We start from the raw sequence: 23,315 nt of genomic DNA on the forward strand, positions 1-23,315 counted from the left end.
TCTACTATAAAGACTGATACAGAATATTTGTTCAGCATTTTTGCCATCTCCATGTTCCCCACCACTAATTTCCCGGTCTCATCCTCTAAGGGACCAACATTCACTTTAGCCACCCTTTTTCTTTTTATATAACTGTAGAAACTCTTGCTATCTGTTTTTATATTTTTTGCTAGCTTACTTTCATAATCTATCTTCCCTTTCTTAATTAATCTTTTAGTTATTCTTTGCTGGCTTTTAAATGCTTCCCAATCTTCTATCCTCCCACTAGATTTGGCTACTTTATATGCCCTTGTTTTCAGTCGGATACTATCCTTTATTACTTTACTTAGCCACGGATGGCTGTCTTTTCTTTCACTTGGGGACAATTTAAACTCACCCACCCGTCGGGAAACTGACGCGATCGGGTGCAACATTGGTTTCACACCCCGTCCGCTTTTTACTCACTGAAATCAATGTAGAGCAATATTGGGCGGTGTGTAAAACTGGCGTTCCACCCGATGCCATGGGTTTCCAGCCTGGCAAGTAAGGTTAAAATTACCCCAAGTCTGGATGAGGAAGACATCTTAAATCATCCATCCAGAGAGCTCCTAACGTCCCCTCAATGTAGCGTCGAATTTTGTTTAAAATTCTCCCAGGTTTTTGCCTTCACTACTCTATCTGAAAGTTCACTCTGTGCAAAGATGATTTTCCAGGAAACCATCCTAACATAACCTATTACCAGTTTGAACCTGTCTGCTAGTTCTACTCCCATAATTTGATTTAATGCAATATTCCAAGTTAACTTTCTCTGTACCGTTAACATCGAAACATAGAAGAGAGGAGCAGGAGTAGGCCATTCGAGCCTGTTCTGCCATTTAATATGATCATGGTTGATCATCCAAATTTAGTACCCTGTCCCTGCTTTCTCCCCATATCCCTCGATCCCTTTAGCCTTAAGAAATATATCTAACTCCTTCTTGAATATATTTAATGAATTGGCCTCCACTGCCTTTTGTGGTAGAGAATTTCACAGGTTCACCACTCTCTGGGTGAAGAAATTCCTCCTCATCTCAGTCCTAAATGGCTTACCCCTTATCCTTAGACTGTGACCCCCTGGTTCTGGACTCCCCCGCCATCGGGAACATCCTTCCTGCATCTCGTCTGTTTAGTCCTGTTAGAATTTTATAAGTTTCAATGAGATCCCCTCTCATTCTTCTAAACTCTAGCAAATACAAGCTCAATCGACCCAATCTCTCTTCATACGTCATTCCTGCCATCCCAGGTATCAGTCTGGTGAATCTTCGCTGCACTCCCTCCATGGCAAGAACATCCTTCCTCAGATAAAGTGACCAAAACTGCACACAATACCAAGGCCCTGTACAACTGCAGCAAGACATCCTTGCTCCTGTACTCGAATCCTCTCGCTATGAAGGCCAACATACCATTTGCCTTCTTATCCGCCTGCTGCACCTGCATGCTTACCTTCAGCGACTGACAATCTTATCTACCTCTATCAGGTCACCTTTCAGTTGACTCTTTTCTGGGTTGAAAAGCCCAAGTCTAGCCTCATAATTCAGCCTCATGGCTCTTCCCTGTGCTGCCTCCAGTGTTTGAATATCTCTCTTATTTCTTGGCGACCAGAACAGGACACAGAATTCAAGGTGTAGTCGGAGCAGAGCACTGTACAGTTTGAGCCTGACTTCCAATCGACTATTTCGGCCACGTAGTTCAACATCCTATTGTTGACTGCTACCTGTGCATTGTGTTTAGTGTCGAGTCAACTATGACTCCTGATTTTATGATCGTTTACATGGAATGGAAATAAGACGAATGGGTCTGTCGTTGCCGGTGTCAGTTCTATCTCTCCTTTTGAACGTGGGCGCCACAGTAGCCTGTAGTCTAAAGATACCAGTGTCCAATGACTTCCCTCATAATGACTGTCCACCCCATCCTCCTCCTGGACTAACATCTGTCTCATCCAGAACCTTGCTTCCTCCCTACTCTCTGCTGCCCCCACCCCCGCTCTCTGCCCCCCTACTCCCTGCTCTCTGCCCCCCACTCTGCCCACCCCCCTGCTCTCTGCCCCCGCTCTGCCCACCCCCCTGCCCCCCCCCCGCCGCTCTCTCTGCCATCCACTGCTCCCTGCACCACCCCACCGTGTCTAGTTTAAATGATTTTTTGTTGCCTGAATGTTCCTCGCTAATCTGATTTAAGTGCAGTCTGACTCTCCTGTCATGGTCCTTCTTATTGTGGAGAGAGTCCAAGTTATTGATGAAGGTAGCGTCGCTGTTCTTACACCGTACTATCAGCCACTCGTTACCTCCTCAATTCTTTGTGGACTCCCCTCCTTCCCCAGACACTGGCCGTATACCAGAGAACATTGCTTTGCAGCCTCTATTGAGTTTTGAGCCAATCCATATGTATTTTAAGGTCTCTATTATTTCCCTTCCCCCTACATAAGCTTACCATCACTGAGTCCCTACATCCCATTCAGTATCCATTCTAACATTTCCTCAATAGGTATTCAGCACTATCTCTGTACTATCCCCATTTCTGTAACCTCCTCCAGCCCAATACCCTCAAAGATCTCTGCGTTCCTCCAATTTCTGGCCTCTTGCTCAGCCCTGATTTTAATCACTCCAACATTGGGGGTCGTGCTTTCAGCTGCCTAGGCCCTAAACGCTGGAATTCCCTCCCTAAACCTCTCCACCTCTCCTCCTTTCAGATGCTCCTTAAAACCTCTTTGACCAAGCTTTTGGTCACCTGTCCTAATATCTCCTTATGTGGCTGTGTCAAATTTTGTTTGATAACGCTCCTGTGAAGTGTCTACGTTAAAGGGGCTATGTAAATACAAGTTGTTATTGCATTAGCTCCAGGTAGACAGCTCACCACCCTGTCGGGATTGTCTTTGTGACACACAAGGCTGTCCACTTACATCAGCAAAGAATTGCCTACGACAAGATAGCAATTGCTCGATGAAAAGGAAGCAAGGTCCATCTAATTCACCTTCTCCCATCCTGGTAGTCCATGATACAATGATAATGGAGTTGTTCACTAATCATAGCAATCAATCTCGATCAATTAGTCTCCAACTACAATCTCTCTGTAACCTGCAAAATGCATCTCTGTCCAGGTTAGAACATAAGAAGCAAGAGCAGGAGTCGGCCACACGGCCCCTCGAGCCCGCTCCGCCACACGGCCCCTCGAGCCCGCTCCGCCACACGGCCCCTCGAGCCTGCTCTGCCATTCAATAAGATCATGGTTGATCATTGACCTCAACTCCGCTTTCCCGCCCGATCTCCATATCCCTTGATTCCCCTAGACTCCAAAAATCTATCGATCTCAGCCTTGAATATACACAACGACTCGGCCTCCACAGCCCTCTGGGGCAGAGAATTCCAAAGATTCACAACCTTCTGTGTGAAGAAATTCCTCCTCATCTCAGTCTTAAATGGCCGATCCCTTATCCTGAGACTATGCCCCCTAGTTCTAGACACTCCAGCCAGGGGAAACAACCTCTCAGCATCTACCCTGTCAATCCCCTTCAGAATCTTGTATGTTTCAATGACATCACCTCTCATTCTTCTAAACTCCAGAGAGTATAGGCCCATTCTATACAATCTCTCATCTTAGGACAGCCCTCTCATCCCAGGAATCAATCTAGTGAACCTTCGTTGTCTGCTCTAGATTTCTAACTACCTTTTCCTCTCCGAGTCCTTATTACCTTCTGTATCGTTGGACGGTGCTTGGCATCTGTTTGCGATGGTGCGGCACAATCTCATGTCAAATGCTAGAGATAGGCTTTTGGTGTTATTTTAAATCATTGGTTTATTCAGGACACGTGGCATTTAAATTTTTTTTTTTTTTTTTAAACAAGACAATGCAATGTTTACATGTACACAGGCAGCCTGTTCTGTCACAAGCTTGCCTCCAGCCAATGGTGAGCCAGAGTTAACAAGCACTCAATTCCAGTTCTAGAAGGAAGAACAAGCATCTTTCGCACCCCAAGGCACGTCACAGCCACTGAAATCACTCTCGAAGTGCAGTCACTGTTGTTCTGTCAATCTGAATGAACACAATCATCATAACCCAGAACACAAATGATGCGATGATTAATTGCAATGGAATTTAAGGATTATGCATTTCTAGACGAGTGATCTTTTAAATCCACATTCATCATGGGGCACTCCAAGATACAACAATTCTCTCCCACATTGGAAGTCATCATTCTGCCAGTCCCTCAGCCTGTTGCATTTCAACAGTTTATCTGCTGCAATCATCATTACACTAAAAGAGGCAAACAGAAAAAATGTTCAGTGACAAAACCCACAAAACTGGATTACAAATGGTTAAAGAGCTATCAAAGATGAAGAGCAAAATAAGAAATGAACAAAATTAAGATTGTGCTCTTTTCCAATCGGTTATTTTTGGTGTAGAATTACCCTTGCAGTCATAAAACTAAGCTTTAGCTCCAGTGGTCAGGCTGGAAGCTCAGATCAGACTGCAAAGCCCATAGATACAAGCTCAATTGAAAAATGCTGTCATGCAATTGTGACATGTATCGGGAGCCTTTCCAACCCAATTAAATCAATGCTTACTTCAACAAGGGTTCAATTTCCTCCAAGTCCACCTCAACGTTCTATTTCTCTCTGGAGCAAACCCAACTTGATCTGCATCTGCCTCCCAAATGCCAAGTGCCAAACCCAGGCACAGAGTGGCACCAGCGGCAGCTTGGGATCAAATGCTCTGCCCATCTTTTTCGAGCAGGAATTGCATGTGGTGCAGAGACGAAACCCTCCCTCGGCATTGCTCTGGCAAGTTAAAGTGTTATAGATATCACCCACCCAATAAGACCAACTAGAGTCAACACCCTCATCCATTAACACAGGAAAGAAAGTGGGTTAAATACAGTCACCAGGGCGATAGTGTGCATGTGCACGTGGTTCAGTGCACGCATGTGTATGTTCTCGTGTGCTCATGCATGTGCGCGCAGATGTGTGTGCGTGTGCTCATGCATGTGTCTCTCAGGAATCCAATGAAAAACAGCTTGGACTCCACACACGTCACGTGGTTGGATTATGATGAGATATACGGAGAAAATGTGAATGTTTATTTCTTTCCACTAAAAATAAATTTGGTTTCTCACCTGTGGCATTTTCGCCTCTTCGACCTCAACCTTAGCCGAAATGTCCAGGATCTGGAGGATGTTATCTAATGGAACGTGGTCACCTGGGGAATCCTGGACAAAATGAAGCAGCACCTTCTCTCCGCCTGAAACGCAAGGACTGGTTGAACTTAGTCATGACTTGGCTCAGTTGGTTGCGCTCTCTTGTCCCTGAACCGAAAAGTTTATGGGATCCATCCCTGCTCCAGGATTTGAGCGTGCAATCTAGGCTGACAGTCCAGCACAGTATTGAGGAAGTGCTGCATTGTCACAGGTGCCATCTTTCAATGAGACATTAAACTGTCTCTTAAAAGAGAGACAAATAACTTGATTTTATATATCACATTGGGACATCCCAGAGCATTTCCGATCCAAATGAATTATTTTTTTGAAGTGTAGTGTAAGCAAACACAGAAGCTAATTTGTGCACAGCAAGGTCCCACAAAGAGCAAATTTGGTAAATGACCAACGGCCTGGCATTTTTTGGTGTTGGTTGAGGGAGGAATATTGGCCAGTCCACTGGGCGATCACCCTGCTCATCTTCAAATACACCTTCACCACATGGACTGCAGCGGTTCAAGAAGGCAGCTCACCACCACCACCTTCTCGAGGGCACTTAGGGACGGGCAATAAATGCTGGCCACGGAGCCCACATCCCGTGAATGAATTAAAAAATAGTGCCTTTGAACCTTTTACCTGAATAGGCAGGCGAGATATCATTTTAATGTCTGATCCAAAAAAATAGCCCCTCTGATAATTCAAGAGGGCATTTAACAGTGAGCCTGGATCATACGCTCAAGTCCTGAAGTGGGGCTTGATCCCACGATCTATCTGACTTTAAAGCAAGAGTGCCATCACTGAGCTAAACTGACGCTCACAGGTGAAAGTCTACCAAATTTCCCTATTAGACCTCAAAAGAAGCAGCAACTCAATCTCACTGGGCGCTGCACCTATCCAGTGTCCTGTGGCTCCTGCTGCGTATGTCCTGGGATCACTGATCAATCCCATCGTTGGGGCTGCGGCTGCTTGTAGTTGGGTAACTGCGCCACCTTGTGGCCAGAAACTTTCACTGTTGCAACGTAACTAAAATCAGCCCAATTTTGAACCGATTCAGACAATTCACCAATTACTGGGATGGCTTCAAGCTCTATTTAAGTCACTTGCTGATGAAGCTCCTTTGTAAAACCGATCCCTGTAGTTAAGGCAGTGACCTCCATAAAAAGACATTTAATGTATATGTGTAAAAAAAAATCCAATTTTTTTATGTAGCAGATACCATGGGAAGGGCAAGGAGGAACACGGTCATCAAAATAAAGCATTAGCTTGCATTTATACAGCATCGTTCAACCTCAGGACGTCCCAAAGCGCTTCACAGCCAATTAGTACTTTTGGAGTGTAGTCACTGTCGTAATGTAGGGAAACGCGGCAGCCAATTTGTGCACAGCAAGATCCCCAAATCAGCGAGGAAATAAATGACCAGATCATCATGGTAGTCCCAGTCCAGGCCTCATTAGCATGATGCCAGTGGGGTGACAGCAGAAATCAAGCACCCCAGGGCAGCCCGTCAGGCTCTGGGCCAGAAGGCAGGTCGAGGGGGGCGGCGTGGTTCTCTTTGGAGTGTCAGCTGTGGCTCAGTGGGTAGCACCCTCGCCTCAGAGTCAGAAAGTTGTAGATTCAAGTCCCACTCCAGAGACTTGAGCACGAAAATCTAGGCTGACACTTCCCAGTGCAGTACTGAGGGAGTGCTGCACTGTCAGAGGCGCCGTCTTTTGGATGAGACATTAAACCGAGGCCCCGTCTGCCCTCTCAGGTGGACATAAAGATCCCGTGGCACTATTTCGAAGAGGATTAGGGGAGTTACCCCAGTGTCCTGGCTAATATTTATCCCTCAACATCACTAAAACAGGTCATTATCACATTGCTGTTTGTGGGAGCTTGCTGTGCGCAAATTGGCTGCCGTGTTTCCCACATTACAACAGTGACTCCACTTGAAAAGTTCTTTATTGGCTGTAAAGCGCTTTGAGACATCCCGTGGTCAGGAAAAGCGCTATATAAATGCAAATCTTTCTTTTCCTGTCTCCGGGGTGGGGTGGGGGGTGGGGGGTGGGAGACCGAGAGCGGTGGCGGCCCATGCTGGTTGCTTGGAGCCTGGAGAAGCACTCCTGCTCCTCTCAGTCCAACAAAAATAAACACAGACTTAGCTGTGGGATCCTCTTCAGCTGGACCACCAGCTGATACTGGGGGAGTGTGTGCAGCGCATGTTCTGCCCAGTAAAAAGGAAGAAGCCTTGCATTTCTATAGTGCCTTTCACGACCTCAGGACGTCCCAAAGGGCTTTACATTGCAATGTGTTAATTAAAAGTGTAGTCACTGTTGTAATGTAGGAAATGGGGCATCAACAGCAAGCTCCCACAAACAGTAACGTGATAATGAGCAGATAATCTGTTTTTAGCGATGTTGGTTGAGGGATAAAATATTGGCCAGGACACCGGGGAGAACTCCCCTGCTCCTCTTCGGATCGTGCCACGGGATCTTTTATGGTTCCCTCGGTTTAATGTCTCATTCGAAAGATGTCTGGAGTGGGACTTGAACCTGCACCCTTCTGACTGTGAATATTAAATCACATGTCTAAAGGAGTTACTTCACTCGGTACACAGATGGCAGGTAATGTTTTCCTTCCCCTCGCTTATCGAATCTCGTGGAAAGGTTCCAAGGGGCACATTTACCTTTACTGACGATAAGCATTCCTCCACTCTGCATCACATCGCCAGAGAAATTTCCTGAAACCCCATCTTTATTTGCCTAGGGGGGAAAGGAAAAAAAAAAGGATTTTTTTTGTTTGTCAGGCAAGGATTTCCACAGGGTGAACACTCAGTCAGGGGAAGTCAGTAATACTGATGTTCCAGTCAAACACAGACAAAAACTCCAGTCCATTTACTGGACATTTTACTCCAAAATCATGGAGATGATGTAATCGAGGTGTTTTAAAATGATAAAGGGATTCGATAGGGTAGAAACAGAGAATCTATTTCCTCCAGTGGGGAAATCAAGAACAAGGGGGGCATAACCTTAAAATTACAGCTCGGCCATTTTGGAGTGAAATCCGGAAACACTTCTTTCACACAAAGGATAGTGGAAATCTGGAACACCCCCCCACCCCACCCCCCAAAAAAGGCTTGGATAATGGGGGGGGGGGGGGGGGGTCAATTGAAATTTTCAAGAGTGAGACTGATCGATTTTGGTTGGGTGAGGGTATCACAGGATCTGGATCGAAGGCGGGGGAAAATGGAGTCGAGGTCCAGGTCAGCCATGATCTAATTGAATGGTGAGGCTTGAGGGGCTGAATGGCCTAATTCTGTTCCTATGCTCCCATGAAGCCAAAGGGTGCATGTACTTTAGAGCTAGTTATCAAACGTGTCACAGAATCATTTAAATTGAATTAGAAATAAGATTGTAAACATTTGCAATGTATTTGCTACAATAGTTCCCTCTGCAGGCCGCACAGTTGAACGCACTTATATGCAGCATCACTGCATTGGCTTCCTGTGAGCAGCGGTCCCGCTGCAAATGTTAACACCCTGCCTGTGAGCCCAACTTAAATTCAGGGTCAGCTGCCTACAAGAAACTGTGCTGCCATTACAGAGAACATGTCCGAGGAGTGCACAGCAACAGAAATAATGTTGGGGTAGATTTTAACTCCAGGCACGGAATGGGCAGCAGGCAGAAGGCCCGTTCCTGCCCGCGGCGGGAAGCCCAGTCCTTTCGAGGGACCGGGCCTCATTGCCACGGCGACGGGCATCTTGCTTCAGCTCACCGGCCAGGTTCCTAATGGCTGCGTCAACTGGCAGGGAGGTCGGTTGGGACGGGGGGGGAAGTGGGTGCGATCGCAGAGAGAGGTGGGGGAAAATCCAGGGGGGAGTCAGTGGCTCACTTTATTCTTATGGAGCCGGGGGGGGATTAACTCCTGCTCCTCCTGGCCTCACAGTAATTGTTACTTACTTAGGTTTTTGCGGCCTCTTCCTCGTCACCGGCCAGTTGAATTGGGCGGAGCATGCACTGTGCATATCCAGCCCAGTTGTCCCTCGAAATTTCATCAGGATTCCATGTGCAGCCTCGGACCCTGATTTCCATGTAGTATTGAGGCTTCCACCTGATTCAGGCCAGCGTTTGGGCTGCCCAGTGGAAGGCCCAGTGAATATAGCGCCGGAACGGGACAGTAAGAGGTGCACAGTAATTTTAACTCCACCATCGTCCCATTTCCACCAGGCAGACTGAGTTTTTTTTAAATTCTTTCACGGGATGTGGGCGTCACTGGCAAGGCCAGCATTTATTGCCCATCCCTAATTGCCCTTGAGAAGGTGGTGGTGAGCCGCCTTCTTGAACTGCTGCAGTCCGTGTGGTGAAGGTGCTCCCACAGCACTGTTAGGGAGGGAGTTCCAGGGTTTTGACCCAGCGACGACGAAGGATCGGCAAGATACTTTCAAGTCAAGATGGTGTGTGACTTGGAGGGGAACTTGGAGGTGATGGTGTTCCCATGCGCCTGCTGCCCTTGTCCTTCTAGGTGGAAGAGGTTGCGGGTTTGGGAGGTGCTGCCGATAGAGCCTTGGTGAGTTGCTGCAGTGCATCGTTAAGATTGGCCCTAATGTATTAATATGTCAATAATTACAGAAATCTGAAAGCAGACAGAAATCTGATGGCTCGGAGTTCCCAATTTGGAAACCTATGCATTCTGGTACTATGGTAGTCTGGTGGTTATGTTACTGGATTTCTAAACCAGAGAACGAGAGTACAAATTCCACAATAGCAGCTTGATGAATCTTCCCCAAAGAATCTGGAAATAAAAAGCTGGTGTCGTCTTAACCCAACTTGTTCATTAATGTCCTTAAGGAAGGAAAACTGTCGTCCTGACCCAGTCTGGCCTATATGTGACTCCAGTCTCACACCAATGTGGTTGACTCTTAACTGCCCTCTGAAGTGACCTAGCAAACCATGACAAACTACAGCAGTTCATGAAGAAGGTCCCTCACCACCATCTTAGGGCAACTAGGGATGGGCAATAAATGCTGGCCTTGCCAGTGATGCCCACATCCTGAGAATTAATTAAAAAACACAACCAAACTATAAGCATATACAGTACAATTTATTACAATACATCCTCATAGGAACTTGCTGCCCCTGTTGATTTTTCCTATATTCCTGGTTAGTTTGGATTCTCAGATTTATAGTTATTAAACCTCCCCAGTCTGGATCATTTGGGAACTACTTGAGGAGGTGATTCTTGTTAAACGCTCAGAATTCAGAGATACTCCTGTGCAACACCCTTGAAGTACAAAGCAAAGATCCGGAGCGAGCGATCATGTAATCAGGCTGAACGTGACTACACCCTGCATTCCTCTCCCAGCTTTAGTCCAGAACAGAACATGACCTTTTCTTTCAAGACCAAGATGCCCATTCAGCATTAACATAGATGACTTTGGGGGTAATTCTAAGCTAACTCGCCGGGTGGGAAAACCACGGGATTGGGTGGAACTCCCGTTTTAGACTCCACCCAATATTGCCCTCCGTTGACTTCAATGAAGAGTAAAATCGGGCTGGTGTAAAACCAGCGTTGCACCAGATCCTGTCGGTTTCCCGACGGGCGGGTGAGGTTAAAATTGCCCCTAATTTTGTCTTGAATTGAAAATATATTAAGGGGAGTTGGGGGGGGGGGGGGGGGGGGGGGGGGGTGAACAATCTTTAAGGAGCATTCAATAAACAAGAACAATCCACATTGCGTCCTGCAACATGCAGTGCCCGAGTCACACAATGTGGGTCTGCATCGGATACCCCAATTAGCTACAAAGCAATATGCTTTTGTATTGGGTTAGTTGTCATGTTAGGTGAGATGTGCAACAGCAATATCTCTGCTCCACTCTCAGAAGGCACCCAACAATACAATGGCCTTTGGAGGTTTGGAAGGATAAGATGCCAATGACTAGGGACATGTGCCAGGCCAGTCTTGCGACCTAGACATTCATCCCTTGGAGCAGGTTTCACTAACCAGAAACAGATACAGGCAAAACTGACAAGAAATTGTTGATACAGGATTGCAACAGTGAAAGATCGTCTCCCGCCACCAGCTGCTGCTCACCTGGGTAACAACTTGCCGCACCTTCTGGCCCAATGCTGCTGGAAAAATACTGAACGCATTGTACCTGGGAGGAGAAACATCAGTTAGTACAGGTTCGGGCATAAGCCAGTTTTTCTATTCCTCCTCCTTACCCTTCCCTCTTGTTGAAAGCCAGCAACACCTTTTGCTACCAGAGGAGCACAACACAACACAAACGGAGTTAAAAACAGGCCCAATCACTCCGCTCCACGATTCCAGCATGCTGGGAAGGCAGATGGAATTTCTCCTTCCCCTCCCTGTGTTCCCAATAAATCTTTCCATGGCCAGTCTGCTGTGTCTTCTGGTGCCTCAGAATGACACTAGCAGAGCCATTCCATGGCCAATACAATAATATTTTGGGACACAGTAGACGAGTAATTTGAGACATGACATGTGGTGAGTGCAGCGTGCTTGGGACACGCACTCGCACTTCACACCTCCCCTCAGCAGCGAAAGTGATTGTGAACTTTTCCTGTGGGGTTTGAGGAGAGGAGGACTGGAGTGCCAACACTGACATCAACCTATCCACCATTGAAGAGAACCAGCTTTTCACTCATAGATCCATTCCACAATCAGACTTGATTGGGCTGACTTCAGATCCCTTCACCTCTTCAGAGATTTAGTTTCCTACTTACCTTTTAAAGCCCAAGTCTTTGTAACACTGTTTCTTCTCATCAATGTACAGATCTACAGAAAGACAGAACCAAAGATCTTCAGACACTTAAACCCACAGTGTAGAGAACCAGACTGGTAACCCAGAAATCAATCAGAAAAGTCAGAAATGTCTCTGTTGAACCACCGCAAACATTAGTGTGCCAGCTGTGGCGCAGTTGGTAGCACGCTCGCCTTCGAGTCCGAAGGTTGTTGGTTCAAGTCCCACTCCAGAGACTTGAGCACAAAGGTCTAGGCTGACACTCCAGTGCAGTACTGAAGGAGCGCTGCACTGTTGGAGGTGCCATATTTCGGATGAGACGTTAAACCGAGGCCCCGTCTGCTCTCTCTCAGGTAGACATAAAAGATCCCATGGCGCGATTTCGAAGAGTAGCAGGGAAGATATCCCCGGTGTCCTGGCCAATATTTATCCCTCAACCAACATCACTTAAAAAAGATTATCTGATCATTATCACATTGCTGTTCATAGGACCTTGCAGTGTGTAAATTGGCTGCTGCGTTTCCTACATTACAACTACCCTACACTTCAAAAAAGTACTTCATGGGCTGTAAAGCACTTTGGGACATCCGGTGTTCGTGAAAGGCGCTGTAGAAATGCAAGTCTTTCTTTTTATTAATCCAATTTGATTTCTGGGCCAGGTCTACAGTACTCCATGATTGACCAGCCTGGCTCATTGATGGGACTTGGAAGGATAAACATCACCAGGCCGAGATTCTTACCACTCTACTTCAGATAATCCTGAGAGCCAATGCACTAATGGGTGAAGGGTCATAGATAGACAAGCAATAGGGAGCTTTGCACTGCTCCTGCAGATACCCGAGTGCCCATGGCTTTTGTCCGATTGTGCCCATATTCATCGGGTTTAGGCAAATGAGGTGTGTCCCTAGTTCTCACTCAGGCCAACATTCCCAGCATCGAAGCTTTGACCTCGCTCGATCAGCTCCGATGGACGGGTCACATCATCCGCATGCCCGATACAAGACTCCCAAAACAAGCGCTCTACTCGGAGCTCCGACACAGCAAGAGAGCCCCAGGTGGGCTGAGGAAACGCTTCAAGGACACCCTCAAAGCCTCCTTGAAAAAGTACAACATCCCCACTGACACCTGGGAATCCCTGGCCCAAGACTGCACAAAGTGGAGGAGAAGCATCCGGGAAGGCGCTGAACACCTCGAGTCTCTGCGCCGGGAGCAAGCAGAAGCCAAGCGCAGGCAGCACAAGGAGCGCACGTCAACCCAAGCACCCCGCCCACCCGCCCCTTCAACCACCGTCTGCCCCCACCTGTGACAGAGACTGTAGGTCCCGCATTGGACACATCAGTCACCTGAGAACTCATTTTTAATGTGGAAGCAAGTCATCCTCGGTTCCGAGGGACTGTCTAAGGAGAAGAGTGTCCCTAGAGGAGGAGGAGTGTGGATTCCACATCAGGAAAATACAAGAATTTATGTGGATTTCTAAGTCGCTTTTTGGTGATGCATGCAGGATTTCCTGCAATGCCAGACAGCACAATAACAATCCCTATTTCATGCACAAAACCTGCAACCTTTCCTGTTTTTCCAATTACATTATACAGGATATAGAACTGAATAATCAAGAAGTTTTATGGAAACATGAAAGAATACAACTTAATGGTAGTCACAGCTTGAGATTTTTACTAATTTGGCCTATGAAACTCCCAGGAGCACAGTTATTCTGAATGTTAATTCAGATCTTTAGCTGGGATTCAAAACAAAGTAGTTAACAGAACTGTGTACAGTCACAATACCATACAAGTTTGAGACAATGGAATGTCATTAGTACATTCTAGTCAAGGTTGCATCGATAATGTTGGATTTATTTAATTCACTGAGCACAACAGGAGCCCTAACTGGTCAGACACAGTGGTTGCTATGCCACCCACATCAAGTGGGAAGGGCAGGTTTCTATTTCAGTGCAGTAATTTTGATTGGCAGCTCAACAAACTAATCCTTTAGCAGAGCGGAGGGACAGGCGAAGGTTAAACTGTTGACTTCTCGCTCTCCCTGGGGAGGTTTGAGTTTGGGACGTCAGACAGAGAGGCAGAAACCTCCGTCTTGCTAAAAAAGTTCTAGTCAGTAATGTAGAAATTACATCTTCCTGCCAGTGGTAGCACTGCAGCACCTCCACTGGTGGGAGGATGTAATTACAATGTGACAAGTTTACACAGAAAGTTTACATTATAAATGTGGACATGGGAATACTATAGGTTACAACTCTCTCATTCACACCTACCTACGGCTCTCTGCAACTTTCTTTTGGTAAGAGAGCAAGAGGGAGTAACACTGAATCCCAGCACATGCACAGCTATTGAATAGGCCAGGAAGTGGATACGGCGATATGTAGTAGGCTAGAGAAGACAGTGGAGAGAGGTCAGCTGGGGAGAACAAGAAATATATTGTCTTACTAGGCAAGTGAGCCAAGTCTCTGTAAAAAGATTCTCAGTTCAGTGCATAACATGAAAGTGGTGTCACTGATTTCACAGAATCATACAGCACAGAAGGAGGCCATTCGGCCCATCATTCCTGTGTTTGCTCTTAAGAAGAAATCTTCAATTAATCCCACTCCCCTGCTCTTACCCCATAGCCCTGCAAATTTTGCCTTTTCAACTATATATCCAATTCCTTCTTGAAAGTTACTATTGAATCTGCTTCCACCACCCTTTCAGACAATACATTCTGGATCATCATAACTCGCTGAATAAAAAAAATTCTCATCTCACCTCTGGCTCTTTTGCCAATGACCTTAAATCGTTGTCCTCTGGTTACCGACCCTCCTGCCAGTGGAAACAGTTTCTCCTCGTTTACTCTATCAAAATCTTTCATAATTTTGAACACCTCTATTAAATCTCTCCTTAACCTTTCTGCTCCAAGGACAAGAATCCCAGCTTCTCTAATCTCTCCACATAACTGATTTATAGAACACTCCATTTTATAGTCCACACTCCAGTTCAGTGCTGCACTGTCAAAGGTGCCGTCTTTCAGATGAGACGTTAAACAGAGGTGGACGTAAAAGCACTATTCTGAAGAGCAGGAGGAGTTATCCCCGGTGTCCTGGGGCCAATATTTATCCCTCAATCAACACAACAACAGATTATCTGGTCATTATCACATTGCTCTTTGTGGGAGCTTGCTGTGCGCAAATTGGCTGCTGCATTTCCCACATTACAACAGTGGCTACACTTCAAAAGTACTTCATTGACTGTAAAGCGCTTTGAGACATCTGGTGGTCTTGAAAGGCGCTATATAAATGCAAGTCCTTCTTTTTTCTTTTTCCACAGTAACCAACTTCTCTTTGGAACTTACCGCCTTTGAAATATTGCCCTTCGATGAAGTCCTTCATTCCCAGCTCTTCTGGCCCAACACCAGCCAGGTAAATGTCATTCTGCTCAAAGACCTCTTTCAGTTTGCTGACCTCCTTTGCAGTCCAGCGGCACACCTGACATCCGAATCTCCTCAGGAAAAAGATCACAGAGACGTGCTCCTGCCACAGGGACTTCAGCTCCACCATCTACACCAAGATACAAGTGCAAACATTTCTTAGAACATGGCTCAGCAGCCCCTCTTGCTTTTCCTTTGGGCAGGGGAGATTTAAGAGGTGCCGCCACATGAACTGCAGCGGTTCAAAAAGGCAGCTCGCCACCACCTTCTCGCGGGCAGCTAGGGCGGGGCAATAAATGACAGCCTTGCCAGTAACACCCAAATCCCGAGAATGAATAAAACAAAAAGTGGATAAGACCAGTTCCTTAGCCAACTAGATTGAATTTAGTCATTAAGATGCAAAAAAAGAGTTTTACCTCATTAACATGAAGCTGTTTTTGTCGCCTTTCTGTTTCAGAGTGGGGCTCAGTACATGAAGCGCTGGCAGCCACTGCCTACCTTGGCTGGTCCAACTGACCATTCTTCACATCTGAACCATGGACAGCAGTTTTTTTTTGGAAGGCTATTTAACCATGAGCAGCATTATAGCCAACCCCAATCTTATCTTCCTATCTGGACTTTTACTTTCCTTAAGCCAAAAAAATGACCAATTTTAGCCCTGCTGTTGTGGCCCTGTCTGTGATCGGCAAATCAGAACGGGCCTTGTGGAGCATCGGAATTGCCTTTGGACTTGAATCCGCTCTTGCCCCGAAAAATGAGTCCAGGGAGAGGCGAACTATCGTAGAATCATAGAAAGTTACGGCACAGAAGGAGGCCATTCGGCCCATTGTGTCTGTGCCGGCCGAAAAAGGGCTATCCAGCCTAATCCCACTTTCCAGCTCTTGGTCTGTAGCCTTGTAGATTACAGCACTTCAAGTGCATATCCAAGTACTTTTTAAATGTGAGGAGGGTTTCTGCCTCTATCACCCTTTCAGGCAGTGAGTTCCAGATCCTCTGGGTGAAAAATGTTTGCCTCAACTCCCCTCTAATCCCTCTACCCACTACTTTAAATCTGTGCCCCCTGGTTATTGACCTCTCTGCTAGGGGAAATAGGTCGGTCCTAGCCACACTATCTAGGCCCCTCATACTTCAAACTGAGGACACCCTCCATCATGTTGTGTGGCACTACCACCGTGCTAAGTGGGATAGATTCAGAACAGATCTAGCAGCACAAAACTGGGCATCCATGAGGTGCTGTGGGCCATCAGCAGCAGCAGAATTGTATTCCACCACAATCTGTAACCTCATGGCCCGGCATATCCCTCACTCTACCATTACCATCAACCCAGGGGACCAACCCTGGTTCAATGAGAAGTGTAGAAGAGCATGCCAGGAGCAGCACCAGGCGTACCTAAAAATGAGGTGCCAACCTGGGGAAGCTGCAACACAGGACTACATGCATGTTAAAAAGCAGAAGCAGCATGCTATAGACAGGGCTAAGCGATCCCACAACAATCAACGGATCAGATCAAAGCTCTGCAGTCCTGCCTCATCCAGTTGTGAATGGTGGTGGATCATTAAACAACTAATGGGAGGAGGATGCTCCATGAATATCCCCATCCTCAATGATGGTGGAGCCCAGCACGTGAGCGCAAAAGACAAGGCTGAAGCGTTTGCAACCATCTTCAGCCAGAAGTGCCGCGTGGATGATCCATATCGGCCTCCTCCTGAGGTCCCCACCATCACAGAAGCCAGTCTTCAGCCAATTCGATTCACTCCACGTGATATCAAGAAACGGCTGAGCGCACTGGATACAGCAAAGGCTATGGGCCCCGACAACATCCCGGCTGTCGTGCTGAAGACTTGTGCTCCAGAACTAGCCACGCCTCTAGCCAAGCTGTTCCAGTACAGCTACAACACTGGCATCTATCCGACAATGTGGAAAACTGACCATTTATGTCCTGTCCACAAAAAGGAGGACATAGAAACATAGAAGACAGGAGCAGGCCTTTCGGCCCCTCGAGCCTGCTCCGCCATTTAATGAGATCATGGCTGAGCATCCAAATTCAGTACCCTGTCCCTGCTTTCTCCCCATATCCCTTGATCCCTTTAGCCTTAAGAAATATATCTAACTCCTTCTTGAATATATTTAATGAATTGGCCTCAACTGCCTTTTGTGGTAGAGAATTCCACAGGTTCACCACTCTCTGGGTGAAGAAATTCCTCCTCATCTCTGTCCTAAATGGCTTACCTCTTATCTTTAGACTGTGACCCCTGGTTCTGGACTCCCCCGCCATCGGGAACATCCTTCCTGCATCTAGTCTGTCTAGTCCTGTAAGAATTTTATAAGTTTCAATGAGATCCCCTCGCATTCTTCTAAGTTCCAGCGAATATAAGCCCAATCGACCCAATCTCTCCTCATACGTCATTCCTGCCATCCCAGGTATCAGTCTGGTGAATCTTCGCTGCACTCCCTCCATGGCAAGAACATCCTTCCTCAGATAAGGCGACCAAAACTGCACACAATACTCAAGATGTGGTCTCACCAAGGCCCTGTACAACTGCAGCAAGACATCCTTGCTCCTGTACTCGAATCCTCTCACTATGAAGGCCAACATACCATTTGCCTTCTTAACCGCCTGCTGCACCTGCATGCTTACCTTCAGCGACTGGTGCACAAGGACACCCAAGTCTCGTTGTACTTCCCCTTCTTCCAACCTATTGCCGTTCAGTTAATAATCTGCCTTCCTGTTTTTGCCACCAAAGTGGATAACCTCGCATTTATCCACATTATACTGCATCTGCCAAATCACCCAACCTGTCCAAATCATACTGGAGTTTCTCAGCATCCTCCTCACAGCAAACACGCCCACCCAGCTTTGTGTCATCTGCAAACTTGGAGATAGATCATTAATATATATTGTGAATAGCTGGGGTCCTAGCACCGATCCCTGCGGTACCTCACTAGTCACTGCCTGCCACTCAGAAAAAGACCTGTTTATTCCAACTCTTTGCTTCCTGTCTGCCAACCAGTTCTCTATCCAAGTCAGTACCTTACCCCCAATCCCATGTGCTTTAACTTTATACGCTAATCTCTTATGCGGGACCTTATCGAAAGCTTTCTGAAAGTCCAAATACACCACATCCACTAGTTCTCCCTTATCTATTCTACCCGTTACATCCTCAAAAAATTCCAGTAGATTAGTCAATCACGATTTACCTTTATTAATCCATGTTGACTTTGTCCGATCCTGTCACTGTTTTCCAAGTGCTCTGCTATTACACCTTTTATAATGGACTCTAGCATTTTCCCCACTACTGATGTCAGGCTTACCGGTCTATAATTCCCCGTTTTCTCTCTACCACCTTTTTTTAAATAGTGGGGTTACATTAGCTACCCTCCAATCCATTGGAACTGTGCCAGAGTCTATAGAATTTTGGAAGATGACCAGCAATGCAGCTACTATTTCTAGGGCCACTTCCATAAGTACCCTAGGATGTAGATTATCAGGCCCTGGGGATTTATCAGCCTTCAGTCCCGTCAATTTCCCCAACACCATTTCCCTACAAATACTGATTTCATTCAGTTCCTCCCTCTAATTAGACCTTATGTTCCCCAACATCTCTGGGAGGTTATTTGTGTCCTCCTTTGTGAAGGCAGAACCAAAGTATGTATTTAATTGGTCAGCCATTTCGTTGTTCCCCATTATAAATTCCCCTGATTCTGACTGCAAGGGACCTACGCTTGACTTCACCAATCTTTTTCTCTTCACATATCTATAGAAGCTTTTACAGTCAGTTTTTATGTTCCTTGCAAGCTTCCTCTCATACTCTATTTCCCCCCTCTTAATGAATCCTTTTGTCCTCCTTTGCTGAATCCTAAACTGCTCCCAATCCTCAGGTTTGCTGCTTTTTCTGGCCAATTTATATGTCCTCTCCTTGGATCTTATGCTATCCCTAATTTCCCTTGTTAGCCACAGTTGCGCCACCTTTTTTGTTTTATTTTTATGCCAGACAGGGATGAACAAATTCTGTAGCTCATCCATGCGATCTTTAAATGTTTGCCATTGCCTATCCACCGTCAACCCTTTAAGTAACGTTCCCCAATCCATCCTAGCCAACTCATGCCTCATACCATCATAGTTTCCTTTATTTAAATTCAGGACCCTAGTCTCTGAGTCAACTACTTCACTCTCCATCTTAATGAAGAATTCTATCATATTATGATCGCTCCTCCCCAAGGGGCCTCGCACAACAAGATTGCTAATCAATCCTTTCTCATTACATAATACCCAGTCTAAGATGGCCTGATCTCTAGTTGGTTCCTCAACATATTGGTCCAGGAAACCATCCCATATACACTCTAGGAATTCCTCCTCCACAGTATTGTTAGTAATTTGGTTAGCCCAATCTATATGTAGATTAAAGTCACCCACAATAACTGCTGTGTCCTTATTGCACGCGTCTCTAATTTCCTGTTTAAAACCATCCCCAACCTCAGCATTACTGTTTGGGGGTCTGTAAACAACTCCCACTAATGTTTTCTGCCCCATGGTATTTCTCAGCTCTACCCATACACAGTCCACATCTTCAGAGCTAATATCCTTCCTTACTATTGTGTTAATCTCCTCTTTAACCAGCAATGGTACCCCACCTCCTTTTCCTTTTTGCCTGTCCTTCCTGAATATTGACAAATCCAATCCAGCCAATTACCACCCCATCAATCTACTCTCAATCAACAACAAAGTGATAGAAGGTGTCATCGACAGTGCTACCAGCAGCACTTACTCACCAATAACCTGCTCACTGATGCCCAGTTTGGGTTCCGCCAAGACCACTCTGCTCCCGACCTCATTACAGCCTTGGTCCAAACATGGACAAAGGAGCTGAATTCCAGAGGTGAGGTGAGAGTGACTGCCCTCGACATCAAGGCAGCATTTGACTGAGTGTGGCATGAAGGAGCCCTAGTAAAACTGAAGTCAATGGGAATCGGCCGGCGGGCGGGGGGGGGGGGGGGGTGGTGGTAAGCTCTCCACTGGCTGGAATCATACCTAGCACAAAGGAAGATGGTTGTGGTGACTGAAGGTCAATCATCACAGCCCCAGGACATCGCTGCAGAAGTTCCTCAGGGCAGTGTCCTACGCCCAACCATCTTCAGCTGCTTCATCAATGACCTTCCCTCCAGCATAAGGTCAGAAATGGGGATGTTGGCTGATGACTGCACAGTGCTCAGTGCCATTCACAACTCCACAGATAATGAAGCAGTCCATGCCTGCATGCAACAAGACCTGGACGATGTTCAGGCTTGGACTGATAAGTGGCAGGTAACATTCGCACCACAGAAGTGCCAGGCAATGACTATCTCCAACAAGTGAGAGTCTAACCACCGCCCCTTGACCATCGCCGAATCCCCCACCATCAACATCCTGGGGGTCACTATTGACCAGAAACTTAACTGGACCAGCCACATAAATACTGTGGCAACAAGAGCAGGTCAGAGGCTAGGTATTCTGCAGCAGGTGTCTCACCTCCGGACTCCCCAAAGCCTTTCCACCATCTACAAGGCACAAGTAAGGAGTGTGATGGAGTACTCTCCACTTGCCTGAATGAGTGCAGCTCCAACAACACAAGAAGCTCAACACCATACAGGACAAAGCAGCCCGCTTGATTGGCACCCCATCTACCACCTTGAACATTCACTCCCTCCACCGTGGCTGCCGTGTGTACCATCTACAAGATGCACTGCAGCAACTTGCCAAGGCTTCTTCGGCAGCACCTCCCAAACCCCCAACCTCTTCCACCTAGAAGGACGAGGGCAGCAAACGCATGGGAACACCACCACCTCCAAGTTCCCCTCCAAGTCACACACCATCCTGACTTAGAAGTATATCGCCGATCCTTCATCGTCACTGGGTCAAAATCCTGGAACTCCCTACCTAACAGCACTGTGGGAGCACCTCATGGTACTGCAGCAGTTCAAGGCGGCGGATCACCACCACCTTCTCAAGGGCAATTAGGGATGGGCAATAAATGCTGGCCTTGCCAGCGACACCCACATCCCATAAACAAATTAAAAAGTAACTATCAACCACACGGCCAATTTTTATATCATCTGCAAACTTCTTAATCATGCCCCCTACACTGAAGTCTAAATCATTGATGTATACCACAAAAATCAAAGGACCTAGTACGGAGCCCTGCAGAACCCCACTGGAAACAGTTTTCCAGTCACAAAAACATCTGTTGACCATTACCTTTTGCTTCCTGCCACTGGGCCAATTTTGGATCCAACTTGCCACTTTCCCTTGGATCCCATGGGCTATTACTTTTCTGACCAGTCTGCCATGTGGGACCTTGTCAAAAGCCTGCTAATATTCCATGTAGACTACATCAAACGTGCTGCCCTCATCGACCCTCCTTTGTTACTTCCTCAAACAATCCAATCAAGTTAGCCAGACACGACCTTCCCTTAACAAATCCATGCTGACTGTCATTTTAGAAAGGCACAGATTAATCAAGGACAATTTATCCTCTCAGAATTTTTTCCAATAATTTTCTCTCCACCGAGGTTAGGCTGACTGGCCTCTTATTACTCGGTCTATCCCTTTCTCCCTTTTTGAGCAGCGGTACCACGTTAGCAGTCCTCCGGCACCACACCTGTAGCCAAAGAGGATTGGAAAATGATGGTCAGAGCCTCCACTATTTCCTCCCTTGCTTCTAACAGCCTGGGATACATTTCATCCGGGCCCAGCAATTTATCTACTTTCAAAGATGCTAAACCCTTTAATACTTCCTCTCTCACTATGTTTATCTCAGCTAATATGTCACACTCCTCCTCAACGACAATGTCTGCATCGTCCATTTCTTTTGTGAAGACAAACACAAAGTATTCATTAAGAACCATACTCACGTCTTCCGCTTCTACACACAAGCTTCCTTTTTTGTCTCCAATCGGCCCTACTCTTTCTTTAGTTATCCTCTTGCTCTTTATGTATTTATAAAACATCTTTTGTGTTTTCCTTGATTTTACTTGCCAATATTTTTTCATGCCCTCTCTTTGCTTTCCTAATTTCCTTTTTAATCGCACTTTCTATACTCCTCTAGGCTTTCTGCAGGATTTAGCGCTCGGTATCTGACATAAGATTCCCTTTTTGCCTTATCCCACCCTGTATGCCCCTTGACATCCAGGGGGCTCTAGACTTGGGAGCCCCACCCTTTGTCTAGCTTCTGTTTTACTCCCCGTTTTAAAATAAAAAATGCAACTCCAATCATTTCAGTAGGTTTACAATCTCATTTACTCCCTTCGCAAAATAAGTTAGTTAATCTATTCAGTTGGCTTTCATAGCCCCCGTTTCATTTCCCCCGTTTCATTTAAGGTCTCATTTGACAAACACAGAAACCATTACCTCTCCCGTCTGGATACTTTTTATAAGGTTCACCCCAATTTTAGTCAGGTCCACCGCACTCATGTTCACAGGCGAATAACAGCACAGGTTACACTGAATGTCAATATTGGCCAGCGACAGTGTTGCAGTTTCTCACTCTGGTCAATTCCTGCTTATTCTGTGACTGTTCTATAACCTGCCCTTGCAGCTCCTCCGCCCGAACGTTGCGTCCCAGCGCAGATGAGACGCCGCACGCAGCGTTGGCAACCGACCAATCACAGTTCAATGTGCCGTCAGCGTAAACAATCTCGAACCAATGAAAAATAGCTGCTAAATGATTGACAGCAGTGCTGTTGCATAAGGAGCGGAGAAATTGCAACAAAAAAAATTTGTTGCGCTTTGTATAATCCCGGAAGTGCATAAAATATATTTGATATAAGAAATGTTACATCATTGCAACAATTCCTTTAGTTGATACTGATTCATTAAACATGGTTGACAATCCCTTCTTTGTGTTTAAAGTGAGGAAAGGCAGAAGAACAGGAACGATTGCATTTGTATTGCATCGTTCAGGGGAGTGGGACTAATTGGATAG

At 46.3% G+C, this 23,315-nt stretch overlaps 1 protein-coding gene across 1 annotated transcript; it reads right to left on the bottom strand.

Moving 5' to 3' along the window:
* Nucleotides 1-3,821: 3,821 nt before the first annotated feature.
* Nucleotides 3,822-22,998, bottom strand: prxl2b (peroxiredoxin like 2B). The gene is made up of 7 exons (XM_085967287.1): nt 22,742-22,998; nt 15,282-15,486; nt 11,926-11,977; nt 11,273-11,336; nt 7,869-7,944; nt 5,126-5,250; nt 3,822-4,266 (listed from the first exon to the last, which is right to left on the bottom strand). The coding sequence occupies exons 1-7, from the start codon at nt 22,802-22,804 to the stop codon at nt 4,243-4,245; spliced, it is 609 nt and encodes a 202-aa protein (XP_085823413.1). The 5' UTR covers nt 22,805-22,998; the 3' UTR covers nt 3,822-4,242.
* Between the last annotated feature and the right edge of the window lie 317 nt (nt 22,999-23,315).

Source organism: Somniosus microcephalus, chromosome 25 (assembly GCF_052327205.1).
Source record: "Somniosus microcephalus isolate GS21.2 chromosome 25, FLI_Smic_1.0, whole genome shotgun sequence".
NCBI lineage: Eukaryota > Metazoa > Chordata > Chondrichthyes > Squaliformes > Somniosidae > Somniosus > Somniosus microcephalus.

Excerpts from the sequence above, each read along its gene's own strand:
- prxl2b (XM_085967287.1), bottom strand. The coding sequence starts at position 22,804 with ATGAGTGCGGTGGACCTGACTAAAATTGGGGTGAACCTTATAAAAAGT. Across the intron at positions 11,978-15,281 it reads AGGGCAATATTTCAAAGGCG|ATCTGTACATTGATGAGAAG; the intron begins GTAAGTTCCAAA and ends GTCTTTCTGTAG. Across the intron at positions 5,251-7,868 it reads AATGCTTATCGTCAGTAAAG|GCGGAGAGAAGGTGCTGCTT; the intron begins GTAAATGTGCCC and ends CTTGCGTTTCAG.